This window comes from Somniosus microcephalus, chromosome 12, assembly GCF_052327205.1.
Source record: "Somniosus microcephalus isolate GS21.2 chromosome 12, FLI_Smic_1.0, whole genome shotgun sequence".
Lineage (NCBI taxonomy): Eukaryota > Metazoa > Chordata > Chondrichthyes > Squaliformes > Somniosidae > Somniosus > Somniosus microcephalus.
The window spans coordinates 32541783-32562028 of NC_140998.1; the positions used below are offsets into that span (position 1 = coordinate 32541783).

Sequence of the window (20246 nt, forward strand, 5' to 3'; positions counted from 1 at the left end):
CCCTCCCTTTGGCAGCCACTCGCCTTCATAAACCCACTTCAGTTTTCACAACTCTTCTATCAGTGGTTTTGCCTTATTGAGTAACTGAGTGGTTGACACAGTGGGATCTGGCTATCCCTCTCCCTCCCTAATAAAAGGTACAGAGATCAATAGACAATGCCAACAGCAATTTGAGATCTAGAATCACGGTGACACAGCCCTAGTACTGAAGTAGAGAGGCGGTGCGATGCGCAGGAAGATTTCAGCAACACACACGCATGGGTACTGTCAGAGTGCCACGCTTTGGTTGAGATGTTAAACTGGTTCAGATGGAGGTTAAAGATTCCGTGGCACTATCTGAAGAACAGGGAGTGCTGTTGGTGTCCTGGCCAACCTTTCACCCGCAAGGTCACAGCCTTGGCTCAGTGGCAGCACTCTCGCCTCTGAGTCAAGAGGTTGCCGATTCCAAGCCCGACCCCAGAGACTTCAGCACATAATCCAGGCTGACGCTTCAGCGTAGTACTGAGGGAGTGCTGGGCTGCCAAAGGTGCCATCTTTCAGATGAGACATTAAACCGAGGCCCCAAATGCCCTCCCAGGTGGATGTAAATAAATCCATGGCACTATTCAACTATTCAAAGAAGAGCAGGGGAATTCTCCCAAAATCCATCAACCAACATCACTAAAACAGATGATCTGGTCATGAATCTCATTGCTTTTTGTGGGACCTTGCTGTGCTTCCCTACATTACAACAGTGAGTACACTTCAAAAGTACTTTTTTGGCTGTAAAGCACTTTGGGACATCCTGAGATCATGAAATGGCGCTATAAAAATGGAAATCCTATCCTATCCTTTCCTTAACATAGGAACATAAAAAACTAGGAGCAGGAGTAGGCCATTCGGCCCTTCACGCCTGCTCCGCCATTCAATATGATGATGGCTGATCCTCTATCTCAATACCATATTCCCGCTCTCTCCCCATACCCCTTGATGTCTTTTGTGTCTAGAAATCTATCTATCTCCTTCTTAAATATATTCAGTGACTTGGCCTCCACAGCCTTCCGTGGTGGAGAATTCCACAGGTTCACCACCCTCTGAGTGAAGAAATTTCTCCTCATCTCAGTGTTAAATGTCCTACCCCGTATCCTGAGACTGTGGCCCCTCGTTCTAGACCCCCCCCCAGCCAGGGGAAACATCCTCCCTGCATCCAGTCTGTCTAGCCCTGTCAGAATTTTATATGTTTCAATGAGATCTCCTCTCATTCTTCTAAACTCTAGTGAATACAGGCCTAGTCGACCCAATCTCTCCTCATATGACAGTCCTGCCATCCCTGGAATCAGTCTGGTGAACCTTCGCTGTACTCCCTCTATGGCAAGTATATCCTTTCTTAGGTAAGGAGACCAAAACTGCACACAGTACTCCAGGTGTGGTCTCACCAAGGCCCTGTATAACTGTAGTAAGACATCCTTGCTCCTGTACTCAAATCCTCTTGCAATGAAGGCCAACATACCATTTGCCTTCCTAACTGCTTGCTGCACCTGCATGTTTGCTTTCAGTGACTTTAACATTAACCAATAGACCTAAGGACAAATTAACTGCTCATTCATCTCATTGATGTTTGTTGTGCCCAAAACAACAGCTACATTTGTCTAGAAAACCAACAATCACTGCACGTCAAAATAATTCATTGTGGTGGGAGGTGCCTTGAGATGTTTGCGAGATGTGATAAGATGCGACCCAACCTAGAAAAGTAACTGTCTCACCTCTGCATTGTCCAGTGGAACGGTCCAACCGATACCCATCAGAACACTGCTGGGAATAAACAACACAAAGCAATCCCTTTATTTAAACATACATCAGAGTAAGCAGTGGATTCTCGTTTGCTGATTTGTTGTATTCATCGGCCAACTTTTTTCATGCTTCCTCTCGATTCCCGAGTCCTGGTCATTTTTAACCAACATTCTGGTGCAGTCAGACTTTTAGTTGCTTAATTTTTCTTGCGGCAGTTTTCCAATGCTTTTTTTTATTGCCCAGTGAGAAATGTTTAGCAGTTTACAGCCTCCTTCAAACAGTGAGGTGGAACAGTGCGGCCCTTCAATGTTTCCATAACAATCATCAGTACTTTAGCAAGGTCACTCGCAACGAACAACTAAAAAGCAAGAAATGCAAACAGGAGGACAGAGCTACAAAATGGTGACCAGCATCCCGGACTGAAGGCAGTTTTCCCCAGGGGTAAGACTGAAGCAGTACTCCCCTCAAATAAAAACTATCGATACTCCTTATTTGCCAATCTCCCTCCTTCACAATTTTAACAGACGCCAATTTACCCTTTAGGGTGGAACTGACTGTTGGCAGAGATCACATACAAACGTTTAACACTCGAACTACATTACCGTGTGCATTATTTTCTGCACGGGCATTAGTCCATTTCTTGTAAATGATTTAGGGCCTTGGTTAAATGAGCACACACAGGAATGTAAAGCAAGCGTGTAAAGTGAACTCCAACAATCGGAGGTTCCACACTTTAGTGTCATTCCTTCAATCCGATTGACTAATCACCTGTTTATTGTGTGCGATGTTCTGATTCCCCAACCACTAAAAATCATCTTTCACTATTTACCTTCGCAATCCTTACTAAGTTTTCAATATTTCTACATACATGTCACCCATTTGCATTTCACGCAGACAGCAAGCATGTTGCAGTCATGATCCATTTGTTTGCATTTGCAGACAAAGGTAAAAACTCCTCCCGCCTCTGACCCCAGCACTGATCCCACCTCTGACCCCCAGTACTGATCCCACCTGACCCCCAGCACTGATCCCACCTCTGACCCCCAGCACTGATCCCACCTCTGACCCCCAGCACTGATCCCACCTCTGACCCCAGCACAGATCCCACCTTTGACCCCAGCACTGATCCCACCTCTGACCCCCAGCACTGATCCCATCTCTGACCCCAGCACTGATCCCACCTTTGACCCCCAGCACTGATCCCACCTCTGCCCCCCAGCACTGATCCCACCTTTGACCCCAGTACTTTTCCCACCTCTGACCCCCAGCACTGATCCCACCTCTGACCCCCAGCACTGATCCCACCTTTGACCCCAGTACTTTTCCCATCTCTGACCCCCAGCACTGCTCCCGGCTCTGACCCCAGCACTGATCCCACCTCTGACCCCCAGCACTGCTCCCGGCTCTGACCCCAGCACTGATCCCACCTCTGACCCCCAGCACTGCTCCCGGCTCTGACCTCAGCACTGTTTGAATGTTATGCCTAAAATCCCAGTACCTAAAGTGATCATGAATGATATCGCTGGTTACCAATGCTGCATTCTTTCAAAACTTTGACATCGATTTCTTTTTGACCTACCTCAACTATTCACACATGGGCCCATACGTCCGCATGCGAATAGGACAAGGTCACCCCCTTTGTTCTTTCCCTTGATTACCAACCCTTTTTTAAAAATGTCATTTACTTCAGTCGGTCTGTTGTAAGACCATCTTTCTAAAGTTTCATTACCGTAAACGACACCGCTGAATCTGCCTCCTGAGCCTGCCCAGCTCTGATCAGCATCACCGTAAGTACCAATACGGCCAGCATTCTGCAACATAATCAATACAGAGCAAATGAACAATGCACTGCAATAGTGATTCACCCATTCATTCATTCACTCCCCCCACCCACCCTCCACACACACAATTCCATGCATAACCCCCCCCCAAAAAAGTATAGTTTCAATAGACTCCCATGGCCATTATAGTTTTGTATAATTGGAGGAAAATCAGAGGATACCACATGGGCCCTAAGATCTTACAAGATTTGTATATAAGTTCATATATGTAACTGCTTAACACACAAGCACTGAAGACGGGTGTCCTTCCTCATGTGGACCTGTGTGGTGCTCTAGTTCACAAGATCAGAACAACAACTTGCATTTATATAGCACCTTTATCAAACACTGAGCCACATAAGGAGATATTAGGACAAGTGACCAAAAACTTGGTCAAAGAGGTAGGTTTTAAGGAGTGCCTTAAAGGAGGAGAGAGAGGTAGACAGGTGGAGAGGCTTAGGGAGGGAATTCCAGAGCTTAGAAGATAGTTAAGATTGAGGAAGGCCATTTGGCCCATCTAAGTTCATCCACCTGGAATGATCCTAAAGGTCAACCTTCACTATACGTCTGGGATTTTTTGGAAATGATGGCAGATATTGAATAAATATTTGGCAGTGTATTCAAATGATAGGGTAATGACAGGGATGCACCATCCAACATATTTCCTGTTATGATCTCCTTTGAAACGTTGGGCATCAGGAATGCTGCTAAATTCCTGGCATCCACCAGTGCAAGTGCGTCAGAGAGAGATTTAAAAATGAACGGGCCACATTGCACCTCAGGTGTGCTGCACTTGTCGAGTGCCCCTCAGGACCCCCTCCCCTGACAGGAAAATCACCCCCACAACTCTTGCAATGCACAATATTCTACCCACACGGCCATTAACATTTGGATTTTTCCTTTAAATATCAAAAAAAAACTTACATTTAAAGCATCTCCCATCAAGAATTCTTCTTAATGAATCACATTATGCCGGTAGAAATACAGTCATTTGGTGAACAGCGAGATCCCACAAACAGCTGTGAGATGAGTGACCATTTAATCTATTTTTGTTAATGCTGGTTGAGGCAACTCCCGTCTCTTCAACTAGTGCTACTGGAGCTGTAACACCCACCTGAACAACTCAAGTAGGCAGATAGGCCTAGAAATTCAGTTGCTTGCGCCACCAGTTTGCGCCCAAAGAGGCCACTCAGAGGCTTTAGCGCCACTGGCCGCAACCACCGCGATATTTAACGGGGCGCTAATGGCGGCGTTAGCCTGTAGCGCTGCGCCACCACCGATGATGTCATAGGTGTGCGCAACGCCCCGCTACCGCCCCAAACGCCATATTAGGTCGCGGCCGCCTCTTACGCGCCGGCCGCAAATAGCGACCGGTGCACAGGGGCCTACCTGTGGCGGTAGTGGCGCGAGTTAAGGTGGAGGTGTGGCCGGCCGCTTTTTCGGCGGCCGCCTGCCCGCACCTCCGTCCCCGGCCTCCTACACGCAACCCCCCCGCGGCATTGCCGGCTGTTTCCCGAGAGCCCGGCACTTCTCCTTGGTGCCGGGCTCATTTGCCGGTACTCGCGAGCGGGGAGCGCGCTGTTGCAGGCACCTCCCCCTTAACAGTGGGAGGAAGGCCTGCAGTACCGCAGCGTGCCGTGCCGCAGCGGGTGGCGCTGCGGCACTTTGCGCGCCGATATTCAGTTTCAGCGCCCCAAGCGGGGCGCGGGAAGCCTTGTATAGCGGCCGGCTTCCATTTGGGGCGCAGAAACTGAATATCCCGATGGCGCAAGTGGCTCCGCGCGCAGCGGTAATTCCGGCGCCCAGGCGAGCTTGGCGCCCCAAAGTGAATTTTTAGCCCATAGAACCTTAATTTAACAGCTCATCAATGGACAAGATCAGTGACAGTGCAGCATTCCCTCAGTACCGCACTGAGGTGTCTAGACTATATGCTCAAGTCCTAGGGTGGGACTTGAATCCACAACCTTCTGACTCAAAAGCAAGAGCACAACTAACTGAACTAAGATGACTCTAATCCACAGAGCCCCACTTGGTCAGATGTTCAACAACTTCAGTGTTTTTTTAAAATATTTTGTCCAGTTTTCCCAGCCCAGGGAGGAAACAGCCTTCTTATTTTTAAGTGTGCCATGAGAGGCCTTTCCTCCCTGGTGTCCCGACAACGTTCCAAAACCCTTGAGCAGAACTGTGACAGAAACACATGTACTCGGCACATTTATTTGGCAAGGTAACTCGCCACCAGATAAAGTACCATTTTTAAGGTTGTGGGTCACCATGAACTATTAATTAAAATTCAGCCAGATAGACCCCCTCGGACTCACGATAGACTGAGGTAGCTACAGGAGCGGACGCAGTTCATTGCTATGGAGGATGTCGTGGAGTCATAGTAAGCAAGCTCATTGGATAATGTGTCGCTTAGATAATTTGGGACTGCCCAATGAAATGGGAAAGAAACAGAAGGTGTGAATGGATTTGAGCATTCAGGTATTTATTGGCATTAGGCCGGATCATTAGGTGATGCCAACCTTGGGTTTTAAAAGCTAGCAGAACGCAGGAGGACAAAAAGAAGAAAGGGAACTTGCATTTATAGAGCACTTTAACACATCCCCAGCCAGAAAGAAAAGACTTGCATTTATCTAGCACCTATCACAGCCTCAGGACGTCCCAAAGCGCTTTACAGCCACTGAAGTGCTTTTGGAGTGCAGTCACTGTTGGAATGTAGGAAACACGGTAGCCAATTTGCGCACAGCAAGCTCCCACAAACAGCAATGTGATCAGGACCAAATAATCTGTTCTTGTGATGTTGATTTGAGGGATAAATATTGGCCAGGACACCAGGGATAACTCCCCTGCTCTTCTTCGAAATAGTGCCTTTATGTCCACCTGAGTGAGTTATTTTTCAAGTGTAGTGGCTGTTATGTTGTAGGCAAACGTGGCAGCCAATTTGCGCACAAGAACAAATGAGATCAATGTTTTCGGTGCTGTTAATTGAGGGAGGAATGTTGGGCCAGGACACTGGGAGAACTCCCTGTTCTTCAACAAATACATGGACAGATAAAGACACTCTGGGCGATATCAAAAGAGTAACAATGACAGAGGGATGACTTATTAGACAATCCTTTTCCTGTATCTGGGCCAGAAGAAATTAGTTGAAAGAGCAGTATTCATGCCTTGGATGAACATCAAGGTATTTAACATTATCAGGACTATGTAATTAAAGGTTACAGCTGAAATATTCCTGGATGTGTGTTTAGGGAGTGTATTTTTTTTTTATTTATTCATTCATTCACAGGATGTGGGCATCACTGGCAAGGCCTGCATTTATTGCCTATCCCTAATTGCCCTGGAGAAGGTGTTGGTGAAAACTGATTGGCTTGCAAGGCCATTTCAGAGGGCATTGCTGTGGGTCGGGAGGCACGTATAGGCCAGACTGGGTAAGGATGGCATTAGCGAACCAGATGGGTTTTTAATGACAATCCGATAGCTTCATGGTCACCATTACTGATACTAGCTTTTTATTCCAATTTAATTAACTGAATTCAAATTCACAATGCCATGGTTGAGATTTGAACTCACAGCTCCAGAAACGGACAGTTCCAGCAGGCCTCTCCGTCCTCAGCCTCCTACACTGTTCCAACGAAGCTCAACATAAGCTCGAGGAACAGCACCTCATCTTTCGATTAGGCACTTTACAGCCTTCTGGACTCAACATCGAGTTCAACAATTTCAGACCATAACCTCAGCCCCTACCTTCCACATGGCAGCTGGTAATGATTCCGCAATTCCCATTTACTCCTCTTCTAGACCCATCTTTTGTTTCTTTACTTGTCCCATTACCATCTCCTTTTGCTTTGTACAATCATACCTTTTGTCATTTAATCTTTCCTGCCTCCCATCCTATCACAGACCTTCCCTTTTGTTCTTTCCTCCCCTCCCCGCTTTCTCCGCCCCTGCACTTGCTTAAAAATCTGTTACTTTTTCCAGTTCTGACAGAAGGTCATCGACCTGAAACGTTGGCCGGAATTTTCTTTACCTGGCCGGGTCGGTGCGGGCGGTCGGCGTGGCGGGTCGGGACCCCGTTGTTCTTTTCATTCCGCGCCGCAGAGCGACTTTCCCTTAACGGCACCTATTGAGGCAGGCCTGCACGTTTCCCAGCCCTATTAAATGCTGCGGTTCTGATGACATCATCGATGACTCATTTGTAGCCGGGATATTTAAAGGAACCTTGGCCACATTGCATTTGAAGGTTCATCTAGGAGTGTGCAGTCACAACATTTTAGCACTTGGGTCTTGCTCAGCCTTGCACACGTGTCTGCAAAGAGGCAGAGGGCTGCACCCAGGTTATCAGATGACTCCCTGCATATGCTTATGTAAGGAGTCAGAGCACGCAGGGAGGTTCTCTTCCCTTCTGATGGGTGCAAGAGACCTTCCCAGGAGACCAAGAGAGCCTGGCTAGAGATAGCAGGGATGTTGTGAGGAGGACCTGGGTGCAGTGCCGGAAGTGCTTCAATGATCTCATTAGATCAGGAAAGGCGAGTACAAAGCCACACTCAACTTCATCCTGCTGTGTCTCTCATCACATCCCCATCAATCTGCCTTCCCAAGCCTACTTCTGTACATCATTACTTACACCAACATACCTTGCAGGTCCACCCATCCCTCTCTCTTTATCTACATAATCACATCCCCATCTTACTAGCCACCCCTCACACTCATCCTCATCCTAATGCAATCATACCAACTAACAACACACAAGGAGGCCATTTGGCATTGGCACCCTCAACAGATCTAACCCATCCATTCCTTACACTCATTCCATCACTCTCACTCAAATTTCTCTTCTTTCCCTCCTTGCAGGAGAAGAGAGCCCACAATAAGAGGGAGAGAACCAGAGGTGGCCCTCCATCATTGGCCACATTGACTCCAGCAGAAGAGGTCACCCTGGACGTCTCAGGAGTCATTGAGCAGCTGGAGGTGGGAGATGGAGAGAGGGGGACATCTCAGCAACCTGGTGACAGAATTACATCTCATACAGCCACATGGCAGTCACTCATATGGGGACTGATGTCAGCATCCAGTGAATGTTCATTATGTGCATAATGCTATCTGTATCCATTCTTGAAAGGACACGTCTAAATAATCCCTTTATTCTCCCACAAGTCCATCAAGACCCCCCCCCCCATCCCCCGCCCCACTGTCCAGGAGGAAGAGGAAGATGACTCCTTAGAGGAGCCTCCAGCTTCTGAGGGCGCACCATCACCAGCCATAAGTGCACTCAGCACCAGTGCAGATATGCACACCTCAGTGGGTCCTACGCGAGAGAGAATAGTATTGTCACCTGGTGTTTCACAAGTTACAAGTGAGCAAGAGCAGATGGTGCAAACAGGGACAGCAGAGGAGACTCCTCGCTGAAGGACGCAGGACGCTCCTAGCTCTGCTCAGCTGCATGCAGATGCTGAGCCTCGGGGGCCATCCAGAAAGAACATAAGAATATAAGAAATATAAGCTGGAGTAGGCCATTTGGCCCTTCGAGCCTGCTCTGCCATTCAACAAGATCATGGCTGATCTTCTACCTCAACTCCATCTTCCCGCACTATCCCCATATCACTTGATTCCCTTCGTAAACAAGAATCTATCGACCTCTGTCTTGAATATACTCAATGACTGAGCATCCACAGCTCTCTGGGGTAGAGAATTCCAAAGATTCACGACCCTTTGAGTGAAGAAATTTCTCCGCATCTCTGTCCTAAAATGGCCAACCCCTTATTCTGTGACTGTGACCCCATGTTCTAGATTCCCCAGCCAGGGGAAACATTTTCCCAGCATTAACCCTGTCAAGCCCCTTGAGAATTTTATAAGTTTCAATTAGATCACCTCTCATTCTTCTGAACACTAAGGAATATAGGGCTAGTCTACTTAATCTCTCTTCATAGGGCAATCCCCTCATCCCAGGAACCAGTCTAGTGAACCTTGGCTGCACTCCCTCTAAGGCAAGTATATCTTTCATTAGGTAAGGAGACCAGAACTGTACACAGTAATCCAGGTGTGGCCTCATCAATGCCCTGTATAATTGTAGTAAGACTTCTTTACTCTTATACTCTAATCCCTTTGTAACAAAAGGTAACATACCATTTGTTTTACTAATTGCTTGCTGTACCTGCATGTTAACTTTCTGTGATTCATGTACAAGGACACCCAGGTCCCTCTGAATGTAAACATTTCCCAGTCTCTCACCATTCAAAAAATATTCTGCATTTTTGTTTTTCCTACCAAAGTGGATAACTTCACACTTCCCCACATTGTATTCCATTTGCCATGTTCTTGCCCACTCAGTCAACCTATCTATATCTCTCTGCAGTCTCTTTGTGTCCTCCTCACAGGTTACTTTCCCACCTAACTTTGTATCATCAGTCCCTTCATCTAAGTCATTAATATAGATGGTAAATAGCTGAGGCCCAAGCACTGATCCTTGCGGTACCCCGCCAGTTATAGCCTGCCAACCTGAAAAAGTCTTGTTTATTCCTACTCTGTTTTCTGTCCATTAACCAATCCTCAATCCATGCGAATATATTACCCCCAGTCCCATGAGTCCTAATTTTGTGTAATAACCTCTTGTGTGGCACCTTATCGAATGCTTTTTGAAAATCCAAATACACTACATCCACTGGCTCCCCCTTATCCATCCTACTCATTACATCTTCAAAAAAACTCTAACAGATTTGTCAAACACAATTTCCCTTTTGTAAAATCATGTTGACTCTGCCTAATCATATTATGATTTTCTAAGTGCCCTGTTACCACACCCCCTAATAATAGATTCTAGCATTTTGCCTACTATTGATGTCAGGCTAACTGACCTATAGTTCCCTGTTTTTTCTCTTCCTCCTTTCTTAAATAGCAGGGTTATGTTTGTTACTGTCCAACCCTTGGGAACTGTTCTAGAATCTAGGGAATTCTGGAAGATTAATACCAGTGCATCCACTATCTCTGCAGCTACCTCTTTTAAAACCCTAGGATACAGGTCATCAGGTCCAGGGGATTTGTCGCCACATAGTCCCATTAATTTCTCCAGTACTATGTCTTTACTTATCCTGATTTCTTTAAGTTCCTCATTCTCTCTAGGCCCTTGGTTCCCCATTATTTCCGGAATTTTTGTGTGTCTTCTACCATGAAGACAGATACAAAGTATTTGTTGAATGTCTCTGCCATTTCCTTATTGCCCATTATAATTTCTCCTGTCTCTGCCTCTAATGGGCCCACATTTACTTTCACTAATCTCTTCCTTTTTACATACCTATAGAAATGTTTACAATCTGTTTTTATGTCTCTTACTAATTTACTCATATTCTTTTTTCTCTTTCCTTATCAATTTCTTGGTCCTCCTTTGCTGAATTCTAAAATCCTCCTAATCCTCAGGCTTACTACTCATTTTGGCAACACTATAAACCTCTTCCTTTGATCTATTACTATCTTTAACTTCCCTTGTTAGCCACAGTTGGACCACTTTTCCTGTGAGGTTTTTGTGCCTTAAAGGAATGTATATTTGTTGTAAATTATGTATTAATTCTTTAAATGCTAGCCATTGCTTGTCTACCGACATACCTTTTAATGTAGTTTCCCAAACTACCTTAGCCAACTCGCCCCTCAGACCTACGTAGTTTGCTTTGTTTAGATTGAAGACCCTAGTTTCGGATTTAACTAAACTACTTTCAAACTCAATGTAAAATTCTATCATATTATGGTCACTCTTCCCTAAAGGCCCCTTTACTACAAGGTTATTAATTAATCCTTTCTCATTGCACAATACGAGATCTAAAATAGCCCGTCCCCTAGTTGGTTCCTCAGCATACTGATCTAGAAAACTATCTTGTATACATTCCATGATATATGATTTTATGTAGATTAAAGTCCCCCATGATTACTGTATTAATCTTGTTACATGTGCCTCTAATTTCCTGATTTATACTCTGCCCTACATTACAACTACTGTTTGGGGGCCTATAAACAACTCCCACCAACGTTTTCTGCCCCTTGCTGTTTCTTAGCTCCACCCAAACTGATTCTATGTCTTGATTTTCAGAGCCAAGATCCTTTCTCGCTACTGTCTTTATCCCATCCTTTATTATCAGGGCTACTTCTCCTTCTGTTCCATTTTGCCTATCCTGGAATATTTAGTTCCCAACCTTGGTCACTTTGCAACCACGTCTCTGTAATGGCTATTAGATCAAACCTATTCATTTCTATCTGCGTTATTAATTCATCGATTTTGTTGCGAATGCTTCGCGCATTCAGATATAGTGCCCTTAGTTTTGACTTTTTTCTATTTTTCCCTGATATCACCTTAGTCACTGATGCCCTATTACCTTTGTTACTTTCAGTGTCCCTTCCTGACCCACTCTGCTTATGGTGACTATAAGCTCTTCCATGGAAAGGATGACCACCTGCATGGAGCAGCTAATGCGCCACTCACATGAGCACATGCTATCTATGGTGAATAGATGGCAGAGGCTCATAGACCTCCTCTCTAGGAGGGATATCAAAGTAGACCTGGGCCCTCATGGCCCCACAGCTGTGCAGCAAGATGCTCTCCAGCTCCTTGCTAGCAGGGAAGTGCGGGTGATCCATGAGAGGAATGATGGTGAGAGGGGACATGGCAGTGGGGGCTCCTCTCAAAGTGCTGACGCTTCTCCCCTATTGCGTCCCCCTCAGTCAGAGCCCCAGATGCCCCCTGGGATTACGATGGCTGAGTCTGCCCATGCACAGTCGCAGGAGCAGCAGACTTTGGCTGGGATTATCAGAGGTTCCAAAACCCAGAGGATGTCTGCCAAAAGTGTCTATGCAGTTGCAGCAGGGAATTGAGCAGGCGGCCTCTACCTCTGCTGAAGCCACAGGGGTTGCACCTGGTAGAAGCACGCGTAAGAGAAAGATGACTCAGAAGTAGATGCACAAGGGTAAGCACATGGGTGTTAAAAGAACTGTTTCTGTTAAGATTCCATTACTCTTATGTCACATATAAAACTATTTATTTTCACCATTTTCCGGCCATGCCCAATTTTGTCTGCTACTTTGGAAGTGGCTTCATGAGTTGGAATGAATGGTGAGACATAATGTTACCTCCAGCAATGGGGGACAGTGTGAAAGGAATGGCTTGGTCATTTGTAGGGATGCTTTTATGGTGTTGTTGTGGTGGGGGTGGGGGAGTGGGGACCTTGCGCAGCATATGGCAGCCATATGGGTGTACTGCATGAAGTTAGGTAAATCTGGCCTTGATGAGGCCATCCCTGGCCTCCGGGCAGCAATGTGCTCGGGTGCTGGTGGCATCTGGACCTCAGGTTCCTCCTTCTCATCTTCCAGCTGATGCTCCTCCTCCTCCTCTGAAGAGGCTGTGTGCTAAGAGCCTTGCTCCTCATGCAGTGCTAATCCTCGCTGCTGCGCTATGTTGTGTAGGGCACAGCAGACCTTGACGATTCTGGAGACCCTGGCTGGTGCATACTGAAGGGCTCCTCCAGATCTGTCAAGGCATCTGAAGCGCATTTTCAGCATGCCTATTGTCTGCTCTATGACACATCTGGTCGAAATGTGGCTTTCATTATAGCGCTCCTGGGCCTCAGTACTTGGCCTCCTAAAGGGTGTCATCAGCCACGTCTTCAGTGGATAGCCCTTATCTCCAAGCAGCCAGCTGGAAATTCTGCTCAGAAGCGCAAAGCGCTGAGGGAGGGTGGACTGGTGAAGGATGAAAGAGTCATGACAGCTGCCAGGGAATTTGGCGCACACATGCATGATGATCTTCCTATGGTTGCAGACCAGCTGCACATTGAGGGAGTGGAAGCCCTTGCGGTTCACAAAGACTCCTGGGTGATGATGGGGTGCCCTGATGGCCACATGTGTGCAGTCGATGACACCCTGCACCCGTGGGAAGCCAGCCAGAGTGGCAAAGCCGAGCGCCCACTCAGTAACACTGGCTTCGTCAGTGGCAAAGTTGATATAATTGGCTGACTTGTCAAAGAGGGCATCAGTGACCTGTGTGATGCATCTGTGGGCGGCTGACTGTGAGATGCCACAAATCTTTGCTGCAGAACCCTGGAATGAGCCTGAGGCAAAGAAGTTGAGGGCGCTGGTGAATTTGACAGCCACCGTTAAGGCATGTCCACCCGCTCTTCTGGGCTGCAACTCTTCCTCCAGCAATGTGCAAATGTCTGCAACAACCTGGCGTGATAGGCTGGGCCTCCTTTGGCTCTGTTGCTCAGTCATGTTGAGGAAGCCCATCCACTGCCTATATACCCTGTGTTAGGGCTATCACCTCCGGTGCGGTGCAGCCCTGCGCTGATGCCCTCTGTCCTGTGGCGCATCAGGCGGTTGAGGAGAAGGTTGGTGGTGTTGTTGGTGCTGCTGGTGTTGGGGCTCATCATGGTCCGATCCTGAGGACCAAGGTGAGACAGTATAAATGTCACCTATGCTGATGTAATAGCTGGCAGGTCAAGTATAGATCAGAGAAGCAATCTGTCAATGGAGGTGACAGTGGTTTCCGAATTTGCAGAAAAGACTTGCAAACTCTAGAGACCTAAATCTGTGCTGAAAATGCACTCAGCATCAGCATTTCCCTTAGGAAAGTAAGCAGGTGTCATGTGGCAGTATATATTCTGCTTTCCATGCTCTGTAATGACCTTGGTCAATGGCCACTGAACTTCCGCTTCAGCTTGACAGACGTGGTTCCCGAGCTGCGTGGTCATGCAGTGATCTTTAAAAAGTATGGTTATAAAGATGGTTAAGGGTCGAACAACAGGCTGATAATGATATAAATTAGGTGGCCCGCCTCTGCCGCTCGGGTCGCGGCCGCGCTGGCAAATGCACCCAAGTTAAAGGCGCGAGGAGGCGGGATGATCGTGGGTTCCCAACCCACTCCAATTTATTTCCACTTCTACTCCCGACCCGCCTCCAATCCCGCACGCATGGATGCATTAAAATTCCAGCTGTTACCTCTGTTTCTCTCTCCACAGACGGTGCCTGACCTGCTGAGTATTTCCAGCATTTTCTGTTTCTATTTAAAGGGGCACTCAATGTAAGCACTCAGACCATTGATATCTGTCTGCAGAGTTGGAGGAGCTTTTTCTGAGAAGGTTTTTCTTTTGATGAAATTCTGCTACGTTTTGTATTTCTTGGCACTGTTTTGTCAGCACAGGGAGGTGCTTGGTTTACTGTAGGATGGGAGCGATATTGGCCACTCCTTACAGGAGGAACAAGAGCATCAACAGCAATAACTGGGGGCAGCTTCAGGGAGCAGCACCTGACCCCTTAAAGGAGGAGGCTGCTGTCCTCGCCCTACTCATATGGACTACAAGTCCAGAGTGAGCTACTGAACATCAGGAAGGAGCAGCGTAGAAGGATCAGGCGCTACTGAAGAGAGACTGAAATCTGCAGAATGCGACACCAGGAGCAGCAGCTCACTACCGCACCTAGCACTGTATTGCCTGTGCACTTAAGGTCATTTCAATATACCAGGGACATTCCAGGCTGCAGCTGCAGATATATATGCAATATAAATCAGGCTGCAGTTTATTCCTGCATGAAGCAGGTCACAGACGTGCTGTTTGCCAAGGCTGCTGATTTCATTGCGTGCCCAATGGACCCGAAGAGCCAGTAAAAGAAAGACTTGCATTTATATAGCGCCTGTCACGACTACCGGACATCTCAAAGCGCTTTACAGCCAATGAAGTACTTTTGGTGGCGTCACTGTTGTAATGTGGGATACGCGGCAGCCAATTTGCACACAGCAAGCTCCCACAAACAGCAATGTGATAACAACCAGATAATCTGTTTTTGTTACTGTATGTTGATTGAGGGATAAATATTGGCCAGGACACCGGGGATAACTCCCCTGCTCTTCTGCAAAATAGTACCATGAGATCTCTTACATCCACCTGAAAGAGCAGACGGGGCCTCGGTTTAATGTCTCATCCGACAGTGCAACACTCACTCAGCACTGCACTGGAGTGTCAGCCTAGCTTTATGTGCTCAAGTCCCTGGAGTGGAACTTGAACCCACAACCTTCTAACTCAGAGACAAGTGTGCTACCCACTGCGCCACAGCTGACAGGAAAGGGCGGTGCGATTTTCAGCCACTGCAGCATTCCCATTAGTACAGGATGCCATCGAGTGCACACATGTTGCCATCAGGGTTTCTGTCAGCAAGCCTAGGACCTTCATTAACTGCAAAGGGTTTTATTCCCTTAATGTCCAGCTGGTCTGTGACCACCAGCAGTGGTTTATGCAAGTGTGTGCCCACCTTCCAGGCACCTCTCACAAAGCCTACGTCCTGTGGCGGTCCAGCATTCCCCCTCTCTTTGATGAGGAACAACATGTCACAGGCTGGCTGCTGGGACCAGGGATCTCTGCTCCAAACTTGGCTGATGACCCTCCTCTGTATCCCATGAATGCCTGTGGAGACCAGAAGGGACATCAATCACGGCTCAACCAGATCCATCATTGAGCATTCAGTAGGGGGTCCTTAACCCGGTCTCGGGGGGTTTCCTACAGTACAACCCCCAGAGAGCATCAAGGATCGCGGTGGGGTATGGCCTCCTGCATAAATTTGCCATGAAACGAGGCGAGCTACTGGTGCCAGCTGATGAAGAGCAGGAATCTGATGTGTCAGAGGATGCAGCAGCAGTGGGCCGTCTCCAACATCAGCTAGAGCTGTACGCCAACAACTCATTGAACATCCCTTCTCCTAAACTGCTCTGTCCCCCACTCCCACTGCTTGCCCAGATCCCCGTTTCTCCAGGGTTTCCGTGCATCTGCTGACAAAATTACAGTGATCGGTTCGGAGACCCCCCACCCACCCACCGCCCCACACCGTGCAAATTCAACCTCTTGGTTTCCAGGTTACTGCATTGTTTTGTCTGGAGTATGAAAATGGAAATACACACTTGAACTTAAATGCTGGATTTGCCCAGCCGGCGGGAATCCCAGGTCAGGCTTGTTTGCCCATTGATGGAGGACTCTCAACAGCATCTGCACTACCCCCAGGTAACTCATTTCAGGTGTGGGGGGAGGGGGAAATGGCCGTAGCCCAACAAAGAAAAAAATAAACATTTTCTTTAATTTTTTTTTAAATTTCCCACCTTGTCTATTACAAGCCATTGTTCTGTGATGGATAATACTAGGCTGCACTGCCCTTTAAAGTCGAACCCCTCCAGCCCCCTCGTTCCTCAAACTCCTGCCCCCTCACTACCATAGCAACATTGGATGCCAGGAAGCTAGGCCTTCCTGGGGCCCAGTATTGCCAAGGCTCTAGCAAAAGGCGATTTGTTAAATTATGTTTTCACATCAGTAAGGTGTCAGCTGTAGCTCAGTGGGTAGCACACTCGCCTCTGAGTCAGAAGGTTGTGGGTTCAGGGGTCCCGCTCCGTGAGACTTGAGCACAAAATCTAGCCTGACACTCCAGTGCACTATTGAGGAAATGCTACACATCAATGCAGTACTGTTGGAGGTGCCGTCTTTCTGCCCCATCTGCTCTCTCTGGTGGAGGGGCCACCTTTCGGATGAAATGTTAAACTGAGGACCTCTCAGTTGGATGTAAAAGATCCCATGGTTACATTTGAAGAAGAGCAGGGGAGTTCTCCCCAGTGTCCTGGCCAATATTTTATCCCTCAACCAACATCACCAAAAACAGGTTATCTGGTCATTATCTCATTATTTGCTGTGGGTAAATTGGCTGCCGCGTTTCCTACAGTGCTGCACTTCATTGGCTGTAATTGTCTTTTGTAAACATAGAAACATAGAAGATAGGAGCAGGAGTAGGCCATTCGGCCCCTCGAGCCTGCTCCGCCATTCAATGAGATCATGGCTGATCATCCAAATTCAGTACCCTGTCCCTGCCTTCTCCCCATATCCCTCGATCCCTCTAGCCTTAAGAAATATATCCAACTCCTTCTTGAATATATTTAATGAACTGGCCTCCACCGCCCTCTATGGCAGAGAATTCCACAGGTTCACCACTCTCTGGGTGAAGAAATTCCTCCTCATTTCAGTCCTAAATGGCTTACCCTTTATCCTTAGACTATAACCCCTGGTTCTGGACTCCCCGGCCATCAGAAACATCCTTCCTGCATCTAGTCTGTCCAGACCTGACAGAATTTTATAGGTTTCGATGAGATCCCCTCTCAATCTTCTAAACTCCACTGAGCATAAGCCCAATCAACACAATCTCTCCTCATACATCATTCCTGCCATCCCAGGTGTCAGCCTGGTGAATCTTCGCTGCACACCCTCCATGGCAAGAACGTCCTTCCTCAGGTAAGGTGACCAAAACTGCACACAATACTCAAGGTGCGGTCTCACCAAGGCCCTGTACAACTGTAGCAAGACATCTTTGTTCCTGTACTCGAACCCTCTTGCTACGAAGGCCAACATACCATTTGCCTACTTAACCGCCTGCTGCACCTGCATGCTTACCTTCAGCGACTGGTGCACAATAACACCGAGGTCTCTTTGCACTTCCCCTTCTCCCAATCTATTGCCATTCAAATAATAATCTGCCTTCCTGTTTTTGCCACCAAAGTGGATAACCTCACATTTATCCACATTATAGTGCATTTGCCATGTTTCTGCTCAATCACCCAACCTGTCCAAATCGTACTGGAGTTTCATGACATCCTCCTCACAGCTTACCCTCCCACCCAGCTTTGTGTCGTCTGCAAATTTGGAGATATTACATCCAATTCCCTCGTCCAGATCATTAATATATATTGTGAACAGCTGGGGTCCTAGGACCGATCCTTGCGGTAGCCCACTAGTCACTGCCTGCCACTCGGAAAATGACCTGTTTATTCCAACTCTGTTTTCTGTTCGCCAACCAGTTCTCTATCCAAGTCAATACCTTGCCCCCAATTCCATGTGCCTTAATTTTGCATGCTAATCTCTTATGTGGGACCTTATCGAAAGCCTTCTGAAAGTCCAAATACACCACATCCACTGGTTCTCCCTTATCTATTTTACCAGTTACATCCTCAAAAAATTCCAGTAGATTAGTCAAGCATGATTTACCTTTTGTAAATCCATGTTGACTTTGTCCGATCCTGTCACTGCTTTCCAAGTGCTCTGCTATTACATCTTTTATAATAGACTCTAGCATTTTCCCCACTACCGATGTCAGGCTTACCGGTCTATAATTCACCACTTTTTCTCTACCACCTTTTTTGAATAGTGGGGTAACATTAGCTACCCTCCAATCCATGGGTACCATTCCAGAGTCTATCGAGTTCTGGAAGATGACCAGCAATGCATCTACTATCTCTAGGGCCACTTCCTTAAGTACCCTGGGATGTAGACCATCAGGCCCTGGGGATTTATCGGCCTTCAGTCCCATCAATTTCCTAACACCATTTCCCTACAAATACTGATTTCTTTCAGTTCCTCCCTTTCATCAGACCCTATGTTCCCCGGCATCTCTGGGAGGTTATTTGTATCCTCCTTTGTGAAGACAGAACCAAAGTATGTATTTAGTTGGTCTGCCATTTCCTTGTTTCCCATTATTAATTCCCCTGATTCTGACTGTAAGGGACCTACGCTTGACTTCACCAATCTTTTTCTCTTCACATATCTAGAAAAGCTTTGAGTCAGTTTTTATGTTCCCTGACAGCTTACTCTCATATTCTATTTTCCCTTTCTTAATTAATCCCTTTGTCCTCCTTTGTTGACTCCTAAACTGCTCCCAATCCTCAGGATTATTGCTTTTTCTAGCCAATTTATATGTCCTCTCCTTGGATCTTATGCTATTCCTAATTTCCCTTGTTAGCCACGGTTGAGTCACCTTTTTTGTTTTATTTTTATGCCAAACTGGGATGAACAAATTCTGTAGCTCATCCATTCGGTCTTTGAATGTTTGCCATTGCCTATCCACCGTCAACCCTTTGAGTGCCATTCCCCAATCAATCCTACCCAACTCGCTCCTCAGACCATCGTAGTTTCCTTTATTTAAATTGAGGACCCTTGTCTCTGAGTCAACTACTTCATTCTCCATCTTAATGAAGAATTCGATCATATTATGATCGCTCCGACCCAAGGGGCCTCGTACAACAAGATTGCTAATTAATCCTTTTTCGTTACATAATACCCAGTCTAAGATGGCCTGATCTCTGGTTGGTTCCTCGACATATTGGTCCAGGAAACCATCCCGTAAACACTCCAGGAATTCCTCCTCCACAGTATTGTTACTAATTTGGTTGGCCCAATCTGTATGTAGATTAAAGTCACCCATGATGACTGCTGTGCCCTTATTGCACGCTTCTTTAATTTCCCTTTTAATGCCCTGAGCTCATGAAAGGCGCTGTATAAATGCAAGTCTTTCTTTCTTTAAACCTGTCATTTAAATACATTCAACCAAGTATAGTTCGATGTATTCAACCTTCACTGTCACTTGCAGCGAGAAATCCCAGAAAAGGCAACGGATGCCAGGGAGCTGGTTGAACTGATGACTGATTCATTTCCTGGCCCCAACCGCCCCAAAAATACAGCCCTACATTTCACCCCTTTCTTAAAATGTAGATTTATTAGATGCACAGGACTGTAAGAGAAGTCAAAACATTGAAAACAAAGCCGCCAGATTTGACTATTCCAATGCATTCCTGGGCCAGCCTCCCGCTCTCCATACTCTGTACCC

At 46.9% G+C, this 20246-nt stretch overlaps 1 protein-coding gene across 2 annotated transcripts in view; it reads right to left on the reverse strand.

Annotated features, from left to right (window-relative positions):
• fbln5 (fibulin 5) overlaps positions 1-20246 on the reverse strand; it is a 121874-nt gene that overhangs the window by 96067 nt on the left and 5561 nt on the right. Inside the window, exons 2-3 of one of the 2 annotated variants that reach the window (XM_086002728.1) lie at positions 3500-3581; positions 1743-1788 (exon numbers count right to left, since the gene is read on the reverse strand). In XM_086002728.1, the coding sequence (XP_085858854.1) occupies positions 1743-1788; positions 3500-3580 (127 nt within the window). In that variant the 5' untranslated portion in view covers position 3581. Of the gene's footprint in view, positions 1-1742; positions 1792-3499; positions 3582-20246 lie in introns of both variants that reach the window. The other variant, XM_086002727.1, reaches the window with a different exon arrangement.